At 37.2% G+C, this 15,241-nt stretch overlaps 2 protein-coding genes across 7 annotated transcripts in view; one reads left to right on the top strand and one right to left on the bottom strand.

Moving 5' to 3' along the window:
- The window catches only part of CAMKMT (calmodulin-lysine N-methyltransferase), a 369,799-nt gene extending 366,088 nt beyond the window's left edge, over window positions 1-3,711 (bottom strand). Inside the window, exon 1 of the mRNA XM_012756186.3 lies at window positions 3,438-3,711. Coding sequence (XP_012611640.1) covers window positions 3,438-3,575 — 138 coding nt within the window. The 5' untranslated portion in view covers window positions 3,576-3,711. The remainder of the gene's footprint in view (window positions 1-3,437) is intronic.
- A 308-nt stretch (window positions 3,712-4,019) lies between these two features.
- PREPL (prolyl endopeptidase like) overlaps window positions 4,020-15,241 on the top strand; it is a 40,617-nt gene continuing 29,395 nt past the window's right edge. For 2 of the 6 annotated variants that reach the window (XM_012756119.2, XM_012756100.2), the window contains exons 1-2: window positions 4,058-4,196; window positions 5,534-6,074. In XM_012756119.2, coding sequence (XP_012611573.1) covers window positions 5,856-6,074 — 219 coding nt within the window. In that variant the 5' untranslated portion in view covers window positions 4,058-4,196; window positions 5,534-5,855. Of the gene's footprint in view, window positions 4,197-5,533; window positions 6,075-15,241 lie in introns of all 6 variants that reach the window. The other 4 variants (XM_012756148.3, XM_012756129.2, XM_012756110.2 and 1 more) reach the window with 4 other exon arrangements.

The following is a 15,241-nucleotide window of genomic DNA, read 5'->3' as shown; positions in this document are numbered from 1 at the left end:
TGTAGCCAATGTCATGTTAACTTGGATACTTGCCAAGTTAACTGTACATCTCCACAAACCTTTTATACCAGCTGTTCTTCAAAGTAACAAATTTCTCACAATTAAATATTTGTCATTAAATATTACAAAACTAATGAAATGGTGCTAAAAGAGAGTTGTTGCTTCCATAAAAACTAAATTGAATGTTTTGGAAAGATAAAGGTAAGTTGCTTAAAAATTTACTATCCCAGGCCCGGCACGGTGGCTCATGCCTATAATCCTAGCATTCTGGGAGGTCAAGGCGGGCAGATCGCTCAAGGTCAGGAGTTTGAAACCAGCCTGAGCAAGAGCCAGACCCCGTCTCTACTATAAATAGAAAGAAATTAATTGACCAACTAATGTATATAGAAAAAATTAGCTGGGCATGGTGGTGCATGCCTGTAGTCCCCACTACTTGGGAGGCTGAGGCAGTAGTATCACTTGAGCCCAGGAGTTTGAGGTTGCTGTGAGCTAGGCTGACGCCATGGCACTCATTCTAGCCTAGTCAACAAAGTGAGACTCTGTCTCAAAAAAACAACAAACAAACAAACAAAAATTTACTATCGATTTATGCATGGGAAGCCAACTAGAAAAATTTTAAGAATTATAAACACATAGAAAGATTCGGCAGTAAGACTGTAACTTCATTTTAGAATATGGATCATTATTATGATTCACCTCTTGGACCAACTTTTTCAATTAACCAATCCAGGCAAAAGCATCCTGCTTTAATATAAGTTGTACCATGAAATATTCCATTAATCAGATTCCTTAGCCAAGTATTCAGACTCCTACATAAGACTTTTCATTCTGTAGGTGTTTGTGAATACATATGTAAGTGTGTAATGGTCATTGCTACTTTTCATCTGCCCTACATGCCTTCCTTTTGGGAAATGCCCCTCCCTTACTCTATGTAATTCTGGTTGAGTTGTTAACTTCCCTGCCATCAGGTGGGCTCACAACCCAGGTTAGCCAAAGTGTCCCATTCTAGACACAGCAATTGGTCCAAACTTAGCCTATCAGAGTCATTTGGAAGCAATGATCTATATGTTGGTGAAAAGGAATATTTCTTGTAGATTACTGGAAAGATGATAAGAGTTGTCAATGGCCATCTTTGCCATTAGGCAATGAGACTCAACAAAGAACAAAATAGTACAGTCATAGCCTCTATTGGTATTGATTCATTGAGTTCTAAACCTCTTCTAATTTAAGTACACACTAGACTCAAATGTTGGCAACTTCTCATGTGGCCTGGTACCAAATGATGAACTAGGTCAACGAGGTTTTCTCTCCAAAATATACATTACAAAACATAGAAAATATTCAACAGTTAACATAAAGTGAAGGGCCATGAGACAGCACTGGACCCCTATAGGGTAACAGAAAGGCAGAATTGTGAGAAAACAAGGAGACAGAAGCAGATGTCAAAGATGTCCAATAAGAGAATGAAAAGGAGTAGCACATCTCTAGCACTGCTTTGATTCCTCAGTTTTCCAGTTCTACACGCATATAAGCTATGAATAGTCTGTTTATTTGAAATATATTTACTAAGAGCCTACAAATGTTTAATACATGTGATATATTAGATTATTATAGAAACATATTCACTTCTTCCTTGTCACCTCCATGGAGACTTATACTTCCCTGCCCCTTGACTTGGGGCTTGGCCAAGTATCTTACTTTGCCCAACAGCATCTTAAAAGGCATGATACAAGCAGGGGTTTAAATGTGTTTTGTGGTTGGGCTTGCTCTCTTATACCTCTGCCATCACCTTGGGAACATGCCAGCCAACTAATCTAAGTGTTAGAAGTATGTGTACCAAATGTGCAGCATAGAGCTACCCAGGTGACCATAGCCTAGGTCAGTTGACTCCCATGTAGCCCCTAGATGCGCCCCAAAAAATAATAATAATAATAAATACTGTTGTATGACATTGTGATGTTGTAGTTGTTCATTATTCAGCAATAGCTAATACAATACACTAAGGACTAGGTGCTATAGGCCACTTAAAGACTGTCTGTACTCTCAGGTATTCCACAAACATTTAACAATATCCACTAAAAACCAACTAGTCAGGCCCTATGCTAGGTACCAAAGGATGGAAATTAATAAAACAACATCTTTTCCCAGAGAGAACACCCATTCTAGTGAGAAAGAGAAACTCTGATCAGATGATCATAAAACAATATGATGAGGGGTTCACTGGAAGAGTGGGCGGCAGAGGGTCTAACTCAGCCCACACATTATGAGTGGCTCCTCAAAAGAGTAGATTGCAATGGAGGTGTGAAAGATGAACATTCACCGAGTAAAGAAGATAAGACTCTAAGCAGGCACACATATACCAAAACCTTAAACTTGTCATTGTTCTGATTTATATCACAATTTTGAATGAACACAGGTAATGGTTACCTTGAGTTTTTCCTATACTAACAATTATTGAAGTCATGTCATAGAACAGCAAAGGAGAATAGTAGTGTGTTTCTCAACAAACATATGAAAATTTGATTAATTTAAGATCCTAATTTACTACTTTGATAATTCCATTGTAATATGTTTACTTCACCATAGACAGGTCCTATGATGATCTATAAGGGTATGCATTTTGCTATCCTATAATACCATTTGTAACAATAATAGCAAAACCAGATCATTAATGCTCTGGAAAGACTGCGAATGCATGAGCAAAGAAATGATCTTACTTAATTCTAATGATCTACTTTAACTCATAACTCTAGTAAGTTATGTCTTCACAGCACTAAAAGACTACTTATGAAAAGTCGACTTGAGACAAATGCAAACACCGTGACCCCCAAAATACTAAAAGCACAATTTCAATTAAGATCACAATAGTTGGAAAACAGAGAGAGAGAGAGAGAACTCTTCCTACTCTCTTCACTCTCTGCTAAACGGAAGAACCCGAGGGAACGCGTGCTGTGTCAGAGTCTCAACACAGTCAACCACGCTGATCTCCAAGAGACTTAGGGCCCCAGAGTGCAGACTAGGGATCGGTAACCACAACCAGGCTAGGAGTTAAGAAGCAAGGAGAAGAAACCTGGGGAAGGAGGCAAAACAGAAGCAGGAACAGAAGAGTGGTACAGAATAGGGAGCGGTGGTCGCATCAGTCAGACTGGTGAGCAAGGAGGAAAGTCCCCCAGACGTAGATAAATGTCTAGAAAAGGTTCTTCTACTTAGATCCGAGTTTCCCAGGAGCTCAGTCATGGCTCTCCCCCTCCCCGCCCAACCCAATCTGATTCTTCCTTTCTGGTGGGACACTTCGGTGAAGCCAGGGGGCGCTTCTCAGGTGGCACCCGGCAAACTGAGAGGGAACTCCCAGAGCTGCCAAGGAGAGAGAACTGCGGCCGGTTACTCGGCTAGTGCCTGCGAGGGGAGTGGCCAGAGGCAAGCGGGCTTTCCCTTACCTGCCGCAGGAGCTTCCACCGGGCTGCTCCAAGGGGCGCCGAGACTGTGGGCCCCTCAGCGGCGTTGCCCATTGCCGGACCCCCGCCCGCGGCTCGCGCGGTCTCACCAGCCAGCGAGTCTGCGATTTGCGACTCCATCGCACTGGAGCTACCTACACTTGAGGTAGCACCGCCACAGCTCTACCCTACCAGGACCTGCCTACTTCTTCCCTGTCAGGACCTGTGACGCCCAGCCTCTCCCTTACTGCCCTGGCGTGCGCTCCCTCCCCGAATTCTGCATTTCCGGTACTCGCGTCTCCTTGGCAACCAGGGCAGCGCTGTCACGCCATTGCACCATTTTGCTGGTGGCCATCTTGAGTGAGGGCAGATCAGCGGGTGAGAGAGCTGTGGCAGAGCTAGTGGGATGCTGTCCCTTTTTGTTTTATTCTCCCCTGCTTCGTTTCGAGCTTATAAGACTAGCAAAGAACCAAAAAGCTTGTATTCTGGAAACCTAAGGAACCCAGCAACCCAAGGATAATCCTTGACCACAATAAAGATGGCGAAATCTGCCTAGTGCTCGTGCCAGATTGGGGTTACGTAAATTGGCGTGCTGCACACCGGCTCCGGGCGTCTCTGGGTAGGTTGTCGTTCTGCAGACTGCAGACGCATACTTGGGCTGGACGCGCCTGGGCTGACGCCTGCTCCTACCAGAGAGCTTCGGGTTCTCCAGCCTGCCTTCACGCGTTTGTGTGCAGAGCCAGACTGACTCTTTCAATTTGCGTACGTATGGGGGGTGTGCTGGTGGTCTCTTCCCTTCTCCCCTTCCTTCCCCAACCCAGCCACCCATCACTCCCCTGGTCCTTGCTTTTTGACCCATGTCCCATCACTGCGTGTCACCTGTTCTCACTCCCTCGTGCACTTAGATCTGAGGTGGAGAGCTGCACTGGGAAAATGAACAGGTTTTCCTGGGAACACCCATGTGTCTACCCCACCCCCATCCCTAGCCTTGCATTCTGTCTTCTCCTTGTGAATGAAAGATGGATGGATTGAGACTGTGACGACAGATATAGTGATTTATGGCCTTTGAAGGCCCTTGTTATTCGGGGCCCCTTTTTTCTTGCTTGCTAGTGTTGGCTTCTGCTCCATTAGCCCCACTCGCCCATTATTTTGCTGCGACATACCGGGCGCTTAAAGGGGGCGGGGGCGTCGTAGCGGATCAGATCGGTGGTAAATTTGACGCAGTATCCTGCCTTTGATACTAAGGAGCATTTTGTGGAACACTTCCATGATGACATTCAACAGTGTGCAACATAGTTGGGTTATTCTTGTCTTAATAATAGTAGCTACCATTGGAGTGGTCACTATGTGCCAGGCACTATATTAAGGTCTTAACATAGTCTCATTTTATTCTTACAACTACCCCGGAAGGTAAATGTTGTCATTATTTCATTTCTGCAGTTGAAGAAACTGAGGCCCAGAGACACAGGTAGTTTAGTTCAGCACCCAACACCTGAACCCAGGTCTGACCCTTAACTGCTTAATGGCTATCAAGGTTAATAAAACCTGCCTCCCAACAGAAACCAGAGGTTGGCTTCACATTTTATTTGCACATCTTGCAGTGTGTTTTGTTTTGTTTTTTTTAATTGAAGAGCTAAATACCTTTTTAACATTAAAGTCCAACAGCTTGTTACATCCCATATTTGCCCAAACCAGACTGGACTTTTTGCTATACTACTTACTGTCCAGGTGACCTGGGGCTATTCCTTAAACCTTCCAGAGCCACAATTTGCTCACCTGTAAAATGAGCATCATAATAACTACTTTGTCAAGTCCATATGAAGTTCAAATTAGACAAAGTAGATAAAAGCATCTGGCACATAGTCAACACTCAACAAATTTTAATCTCTCCTCTCTCTCATTACTTATTAATTCCTTTATTAAGTAATTAGGCCTACTAGTTTATCTTCCACATACATACCAAAGATATGTCCAGAACTATGTAATATCAAAGACATTTTGCCTTTTAAAACCCTCAGAGTTCCTGAAATGCCCAATTAAGTCAATGTACTTATTTACAAATTTTTATTTTGTTTCTTGTTTTCTGTTTTTTGTTTTAGTTTGCCCTTGTGTGCACCAGAATCAGTGCTGCATGATTTGAGTCTGATAGGATTGACTTTACAAATGAGACATTTAAGTCACATCTGGCAAGAAGTTTGATTTGAATGAAACTTTAAATCATATAAATTTTTAAATTTATTTAACCTAACTTATCAGCGTTATGAAGTTATTCATAACCTAAGGTGTGCATGGCCCTGAAGGGGAGGGATGAGAATTGCTGATCTTAGATGCTCTGAGAACCCTCTACTGTATAATCATACCTAAGAAATCATTCATGTACTGGCAGCCCCAAAAAGAGAATAAACCAGGGACTTTGATATCATGCAGCAGAAGACCAAATTATTTCTCCAAGCTTTGAAGTATAGTATTCCTCACCTTGGGAAATGCATGCAGAAACAGCATTTGAATCACTGTAACTTCGCTGATCATTATTACAATAGAATAAAATTGAAAAAGTATCACCTAAACAAGTGTCTGCAGACTAAACCCAAGATATCAGAGTTAGCAAGAAACACCCCAAGTCGGAGCTTCTCACATAAGGTATGGACTGTTTAACTTAACCTATTTGTAGGTCATTAAGATTAATTTTAGTTTAAAAATAAAGAATGGATAGCATATCAGTACTACTCATTTTCTTAATAATCCTAATTTGATTTTTAAAATTTTCTGGCTCAATTGTCTATAGTCAAATATAAGTATAAAAGAATATATACATATATTTATAGAGCTCTAATGTAATGTATAAAAATAAAGATTTATAAAAAATGATTCACCTCAAGACTTCCTTAGTGTACCTACCAGTGCATTTTAAAGCATAATTCAGCTTTCTAAAATTCCAAGAATGCCAAATTATAGCTCTTAATCAAATCTAATAATATGCTCATTGTTTTTTGAATCCCAAATTAGTAAACTTCAGTAAAGGCTATGTAAGTGTGTGTTATTTTTCTGTAAAAAAAAAAAAAATTAATTAAAGACAGTTCTGCATTTCTGATCACTTCGATCTTTCATAAAGATACCCTCAGACTGTCACACTTCTGCCAGACCTCAAGCTGTGTGTGTGAACTCAACCTTTAGGGCCTGATTGCCCTTATGTGTAGAGTGACCGCATATCCTGGGAAAGTCCCAGTCCACCTGTTATCCCTGTGTAATTATAAATAATTTCCCCTTTCCTCTCAAAAGTGTCCTGGTTAAAATGGTAAATTATATGGTCATCCTTCTTTGAGAGTAAATTATCTATTCTGCTTCCACTGTGACACACCTCACTTATCTTTACTTCTTAGGTTCCTTAAATTACATTTGAGGATGCTATTCTTGCAATATTTTAGCATATTTTATGATTTTAATTTCTGGTTTTAACTGTTTTATTGCATACTGGTTTTTCTTTTAGTCTGTTTTGGCTTTCGGTTATTATGGTAAAATATATATAACATAAAATTTGCCATTTGAACTATTTTTAAGAATACAATTCAGTGGTTTAGCCTCACTGAGCATGATGTTTTCAAGGTTCCTCCATGTTGTAGCATATATCAGAACTTTCTTTCTTTTTATAAATGAATAATATTCCATTGTGCGTATCAATCAGATTTTGTTTGTCCTTTCTACTATTGATGGACACTTGGGCAGCTGCTTCTCTTTTTAGAAACTATCTTTTTAATCTTATTTTTACCCAGTTTTTCTCCTTTTTATTCCATTTTTGCATTTCTCTTAGATCTATTTGGAATCTGAACCACTGTGTTTCTTTTGTTTTTAACTTTATCTGTTAGTCCCTAGTCTCCCTAGACTTTTCATGTTTTAGTCTTTCAAATTATTTTCCCTTTTATAGCATCTTGTCTTAGTTTAGCACTTTGATTCTTTATTTATTTAGAAATTCTTTATGCCTTGCTTTTATTTCATTTTTATCTTTGCACAGCCTTATCCTACTTTAGAAAGATAAAATTTTACATTTTACTTATTGAACTAAACTTTGGGCCTTTAGATCAATTTATTTTGCATTGTGTTTAGAACATTTTGTCATCTTGTATTTTTAACTCTTAGTTTATAAATAGTAGAAAGGAACTACTATCAGGGTGACAGCTGTGAGATTAAGTCACACCCTAAACTAGAGGTTGACTATTTTTTCCCTCCAATTGTCCCTGAAGCAACTTTTGAATTCTCTTATATAGATTCCTGCTACCTAGAAACTTTAACTTGACTCAATGATTCCAAGAAAATTAGCTCTTTTAGTAATTCTTCTATTTGATAAAGTGGTCCTGCTTTCATGTGTCATTTATCAATCCATACCAATCCAATATCATACCACTCCCTCTATGAGAAATGATATGATCGAAAAGCTGTGATCTTTATCTTTTATGATCACTAAGACCTGAGGAAGCTTTATGAAGAGACCTCTAGACAATGCATATATCCTTCTTTCTTCAGGCATCACCTGAGTTCCTCTTACAGGATACAATATGGTAGAAAAAGTAGTTAGTGCTTTTAGGTTAATTAAAATATGTCTGCTTAAATAAAGACCTATTACCTGTATAAGTTATAATGAACAAGAGGAGGTAGCACATGTAAGAAATGCCAGAAGGCAAATTTGATCCGGCCATGATTGGTGTGGCTGTGAGCTAATCAGAACTATTAATTTTCCTGATGGAACAAAATAGGGTGTTTCAAGTTTGTGTTCTCTAAAGTCCTCTGCATGCTAAAATTTCATGATTCTATACCTCTACCTGGTTACTTTAGCAACAGATCATCACCTATAAGTTGGAACTCTTCAGTACCGATATCTGCAGTCTAGGTGTATATCAGAAATCCTGAGGAGCATTTTAGAAATGCAGGCTCCTGGATCTCACCCCACATCTGCTGGATCAAAATCTCAATGGGTGAGGCCTAGGGATCTGTTTTTTAAAGTTGCTCAGGTAATTCTGAAACTCTCAGCCTACCACTGACAGTGAATCTGTATTTAGAAAGTGGAGTTGCTTGGTGATCAAGTGTTGCTGATCTAAACCTAACTGAATCCATTCAATTCTGAAATTCTTATTGGCAAGTACCTTAGCTTTCCATTTTATATTAGCCAAATGGCAAGATGAACTGGCTCCATTACACTCGCTTGCCAGCTAGTAATATTTAAAGACTAACATCTATCCAGATACCACATTTTTTTTAATCTTCCACATCATCCTGCTCTGCCTACATAAATAATTCCCAGGATCTTTGATCATGAAAATTTGAACAATATACAAAAAGAAAATTGAGTAAGTAAAGAGAAAAGACTAACTCCTTTGGTTAAAAGTGTCATTTGCCTATTTCTGCAATACAGATTAGCAGTTCCTGCAATGGTCTCTTAAATAGCTTCGTTGACAAATATCTTCTTCAATGTGATCTTTGATTTCACTGTGATCTGTGATGTGTAAGAATCACTGGTTATAACTAACAGGTTCAAAACACCATCAAGAAAGAAGGAGAAAAGAGAAATTTTAAAGTAAAACTCAGGACAGCCAGACAGAAAAGAACAATTGTAGTCTCGTAATTTTTTTTGTAATAATCCATAGAGTGGGACTGCCTTATAGGTACAACTTCATTATTGGTTATTACTTCACATTCCGTTTACTCTTTAACCTGCCTGAGTCTGGCTTCCACTCCTTCATTAACACCTCTGACAGTGTTATCAAAGATGTTACATATTTCAACCCTTTCATACTCTTGAACAAGCACTCAGCAAATTTGACACATTTGACCATTCCTCCTTTGAACACTCTGCTCTTTTGGCTTCACGACTCCACATTTTCCTGGTTTTTCTCTCTCAAGCCTATCTTTGTCAGTCTCCTTTTCTAACTTTTCTTCCATGTGACTTCTGAATTTAGAGATTTCTCAGGGCTTGGTCCTAGTCCTTTTTTCTCTCTTTAATTTCTTCCTAATTAATCTTATCCATTCCATGGATTTAAGTACTATAGCAACTATTATCTTCCCAGACCCCCCTCGGAGTTATGTGGTATTTTGCTGGCTAAGTAGCAGTGTCCAGTTGGACATGTCGTTGACGTCTCAAACAAATTATCCATAGTGGAACTTTATCTCCCCCACCCCTGACCCAAGTCTTCTTTATCTCATTGCTGTATAGTCATTTATTCAGACAAGAACACTGGAAAACATGTTTTTTTATTCTTATTCCCTGACCCCATCATCATGTCCATTACCAATGTGTCCCAAACTAGTTTTGTGATTTTTGCCATATGATACCACATAATCTATTATTTACTTAATCATTTACTAGTTTAAAATACTTGTCTCATCCCAACTTGTCTCATCCCAAGATATAATATTCAGTAAATCACTGATTTGATGTCCTAGTTCTATTCTTTCGATTAAAATGTTTATATGCCCCCAAATGATGTATACCATCATATATGAAATGCTTCCAGAAACACTGCATTAACCTCCAAAATATGTATTGAATCTGTCCATATTTCTCCATCTCTACCATAATCACTCTATTTATCTTTCACCTGGATGACTTTAAGGACTCCTAACCAGGCTCTCTGCTTGCCCTCTTATTCCCTTCCAACCCATTTTCCATATAATCAAGAGTGATTTTAAAATATAAATCAAATTATGTCACTCTCCAGCTTAAAACCCTTCCAGAACTTACTACATCAACATAAAATCTAAGGCCATGCAAGATCTAATCCCTCTCTCCTTTCATGACCCTTTGTCACCATTCACATTGCTATGCTTCAATGGTCATCTCCCAGATCAAAGAACACCACTCTTTCTCATCCATCTCAGGACCTTCACATACTATTCCCTAATCCTATTCACCACTACATGAATTTCCTTCTCCTATTTTGGTCTTGATTAAATGTTACCTCCTGAGAAGTTACTCTGGTTACTATGGTCAGAAATGTCCTTTCTTAGGAAGTAACATTTGATCAAGACCTAAAGTAGAAGAAGGAACTAGGCAGAGGGAGCAGCATGTATGAGAGCTCAGATCTGAGAGAGGACGTCACTGCAAGTAGTATAGCCAAAATGGTCAAAGATGAGCCAAAAGAGGTAAATAGAGCCAGCTCACGTAGAGGTAGTTTTGTATATCTTGCAAGAATTTTGAGCAGCATTCTAAAAGCAATAGAGTGCCATTGAAAATGTAGGTGAAATCAGATTTGCATTTTAGGAGAAGAACCACACTTGAGAATTGCAGACAATAGATTGGAAGTAAGGAGCTTTGTCAGTAACTCAGATGAATGAAGATCGAACCTAAACTAAGACCATAACTTTAAAAATAGAAAAATAGAAGAGGGAATATTGAAGAGAGAAAATCAGTCAAACTTCATCACAGGGAAGAATCTTCATCTTAATGGAAGAATAGAGTATAGGGTGATAATTCCTTTGCTGTTTGGATTCTAAAATCCAAAAACCTCTTACAAAGCGAAAGGGTTTTATTAAACTGATTGGAGAGGGTGGAGAGTGGGCAAAGCCTGACCTAAATTGACACAAAGCTATTATGATCTGTATTTATCCCACTTAGTAGATGTTTTGCTCTAAAATCTTACTGTATTTGATTACAGGGTGGTGTCCCTCTGTAAACTGAAATAGAAATGGGATAGATAATCACAAAATTCTAAAACACATCTGGTTCATCTATATGTTTCAGATGAACTTACTTCACAGCCACATACGTGGCCTCACTGTTATTCAGATCCTAAGAGTGAAGAAGGGGAAGGAATAAATATAACTTACTATTAAAGTGGAGGTTTCAATAGCAGTTGGATCTGTGAGTCTGGAATTTGGGGAATCACTTCTCTGCCTTTTGGCTAAGATCAAGTGTGAAATTTGGGAAGAGTTGTTATACATAGGTAGTAGTTGAAGCCATAAGAGCCATAGCACTTTATTTACCTCTGTGCTGTCACTTATTACATCATTTTATACTTTTTCTCTTTCCCCATTAGATGGGGAAGTGATTAAAGACAAGAATTTTATAATATACATCTTGCCCAACACATTCCCTGGTGGTTGCCACATAGTAGATAAGCAATAGTGTTTATGGCATGAATTAATAGTTAATGGATTTTTTTTTCATGTGATCATAAATTTTATTGCTGGAAAAAAGATGCCAGAAATCATCTAGTCTGAGCTCTTTAGGTCTGTGATCCATTTTGAGTTCATTTTGTCTATGGTTTGAAGAGTTGGGGTACAACTTTATTCTTTCGCTTTTGGCTATCCAGTTAGCACCTTTTCTTGAAGACCATTTTTTTCCCATTGAATTGTCTTGGCATCCCTGTCAAAAGTTAACTAACCATAAATTCAAGGGTTTATTACTGGATGCTCAGTTGTCATGATCTATTTATCTATCCTGATGCCTATACCACACTCTTAAGTGCTGCAGCCTTGTAGTAAGTAGAAATCAGGAATTGTGTGAGCTCTTTGTATACAAATGAAAAAATTGAAGCCACAGAGCCCAAGGTTAAGTAAGAAAATTAATAGGGTCAGAACTAGACCTCAGTTAACATAATTCACAGAACCTTTCTTTTTTAATACCTTTTAGTACAGAGCATACTAATCTGAAAACTGAAATGCTCCAAAATCTTAAATGTTTTAAGTGCTCAAAGGAAAAACTCATTAGATCATTTTGGATTTTAGATTTTTGGAACCATAACTATAATGCAAATATTCCAAAATCTAAAACTCTTCTGGTCCCAGATATTTTGGATAAGGGATACTTCGCCTGTATAAATTATCACAAATATATACAAAGTCATAGAGAATACCATAACACATACCTACCTATGTACCCACTACTCAATGGGAATTTTTTCTTAACTAAAAAATTACAAATATGTCTGAAATCTCCTATCTACTTTCCTGATCATATTCCTTTACCTCCCTAGTGGAGAACATTATCCTTTATCTTTCCATGCATGTTTCTATATAAATTACACATGTATTTATATCCACAGATAGTATTTAGTATTTTGCACGTTTTGAAACTTTATATAGATAATATACATACAATTGGTTTTACCTGCTTTTTTGCTCAACATTATGATTTTGAGATTCTACATTAATACACTCATTTATTTATTGCAACCGTTGTGTAGTATTCCATTGTATTATTTACTACATTTCATTTTCTTTGGACAAGCATGTAGGTTGTTTCCAATTTCCAAACTTACCCAAAAAAGCATGCTACAAAGCATGATCTCATATGTATCTCCTTATGCATATGTTAGTCTTTCTATAGAGTATATACCTAGAATTATAATACCTGATTGTATGTATATCCTTATGTTTTTGTCAAATTAACTTCTAAATTGATAATACCAGAATATATGAGAGTTCTATCTCTACATCCTGAATAACAGTTGATATTATCGACCTTTTTCTTTTTGCCCTTTTGACAGATAATTAGTATGTAAATGTTGTTTAATTTTTATTGTCCCAATTAATAATTAGGTTGAGCATCTTGTCTTATGTTTATGGACTCTATTGGTTTTGTCTTTTTGAATGCTTATATACATCCTTTGACCATGTTTTTGTCTTTTTCCCTTAGTTGTAAGAGTTTTTTATGTGTCATCTTTAATATGTACTTGTAGCTATCCTCTCCATATTTGTTCTGTCTTTTCACTTCATGATGTCTTTTGTTAAATATGTTTTTAAAATTTTATATTTTATGCTGTCTGTGTTTTATTTAACTCAGTAAATATTTGTTGAACTCCTACTATGTGCCATTTTAGGCATTGGAAATATAACATGGAGCCAAATAAACAAAAATCCCTGCCCTTCATGGAGCTTACCATCCTCCTTTGGGTCAGGGGGAGAAAGAAAGAATAAAGAAATATATGAGTGAAATACAAAATATATCAGAGCCAATAGGTGCAGGGAAAAACAAAATTAGGGAAGGGATGAATAGGCAATGTGGGGATAGGGAGGGATGTTATTTTAGTAGGAAAGGCCTAGCTGAGAAGCTGACATTTGAGCTAAAGCTTTAAAGAGGTATTTGGGCAGGGTCACAGCAAGTTCTAATAAACTGACTTTAATTTTAATTGATTTATCACATTTTATTTTAGATTAAGATCGATTTTTTTAATTGTCTTATATCGTTAATATCCAGTTTTGCTGTCAAAGTTACATTAGCCTAATAAAATAAGTTGAATAGTTTTACCTCTTTTCCTATTTTCTTAAATTGTTTGCATATGAGAAAATTATCTGTTCCTTGAAGATCCAAGAAAGCTACATTTGAAGGCATCTGGTCTTGGTGTCTCTTTCAAGAAGGGAGCACTTAATTACTGATATAATTTCTTTAATGGTTATTGACTTTTACAGATTTTCTATTTCTTGCATCAATGTTGGTAATTTTTTTTCTTTATGGAATATTATCCATTTCATCTATATTTTCAGATTTGTTAACAAAGTATTTATTGTTATTTTTTACATCTCTATTATATCTGTAATTATGCCATCTTTTTCATTTCTCATATTCTTTGTGTCTTTTTTCTTAACCAGTTTTGCAATATGCTTGTCATTTTTAATAGGTTTCTAAAAGAACCAACTTTATATTTGATTTTCTCTTCAGTTTCTTTATTAGCACTTTCACTGAAACTAATTTTATTTTCTTCTACTTCCTTTAGATGTACTCTCATTCTCTGTTTTCCTTCAGGTCATGCTTCATATTGCATTATCAGGAGACATAATGTCTGCTAGTCCCACTATTAATGATGCTAAATTTGATCATTTTGGTTAAAGTCATAACTTAGCTTTCTGTTGTTAAAGGGACATTATTCCCTTTGCAATCAGTAAGGAATCCATAGGGTAATACATTGGTACTGTGAGAATGTTGTGTTACTACTCAGCATTCTTTCCCCTGAGCTTAACAATGATTAATGATCTTCACCCAAATCATTTGTTTCATTGGGGCTTGCTAAATGATTGTTTTCTAATTATAATATTCTTTCTACTTTTATTAGCTGGTATTAGAAGAGTTTCCTTTTCTATTCTTATTGTTCCATCTTTTTTTTTTATTTTGGTTTGGTGGGGGTTTGTGCTTGTTTTTCAATTATTGTGGATTTTAATTTTTTTGGTATATTATAATCAATTATAGTCATTATTCATTTTTATGCTCAAATTGTCCCAAATGTGGCTAATAGGAACTTCTTCATACTGGTCATTGTATCTTTTCAACATGTCTCCATTAATCTTTGTGTATTTCCTTACTTTCTGGCAAAAGATTTTTCAAACCTACCTTGTATTCTCCCTACCTCAGGCTTGGAATTAGCCATTTATTAGTGGTACTGTCTTGACTAAAAGGCTGTCTAGTGTCTTTCTACTTCACCATTTTTCTGTCTTTAGAGTTCAGCATTTTTGCCATAATAAAATTACGCATTCCATTCTCCTGTTTTCTGACAGTTTTCATTGTTAAAATGGTTTTGTGGTAGGCCGCTTGGGAGATGGGAAGGAGTGCTGCTTTTTTCCTCTACAGCATAGATACTGTACATGTAAACCTTGTTAAAATTTAAAGTTAAAAGCCATTCTTACTTCAGCTCCATTAAGTACGATATGCCCTTGAAACAACTAGACTATTAAAGTATTAAGATACCTGACCAAGATGAATAACTTTAGCTCTGTGCCCTAATGATACTGCTTGCTGAAATTGAAATGAAAACCTAAAACAGTGAGTGTTCTTGGGACAGAACAAAAATCAAAAGCAACTTGGAGTACTTTATAAATGTTATATA

This window comes from Microcebus murinus, chromosome 3 (genome assembly GCF_040939455.1).
Source record: "Microcebus murinus isolate Inina chromosome 3, M.murinus_Inina_mat1.0, whole genome shotgun sequence".
Taxonomy (NCBI): domain Eukaryota; kingdom Metazoa; phylum Chordata; class Mammalia; order Primates; family Cheirogaleidae; genus Microcebus; species Microcebus murinus.
Note: the sequence above shows the minus strand (reverse complement) of the source record. Positions and strands in the feature narration are given on the sequence as shown.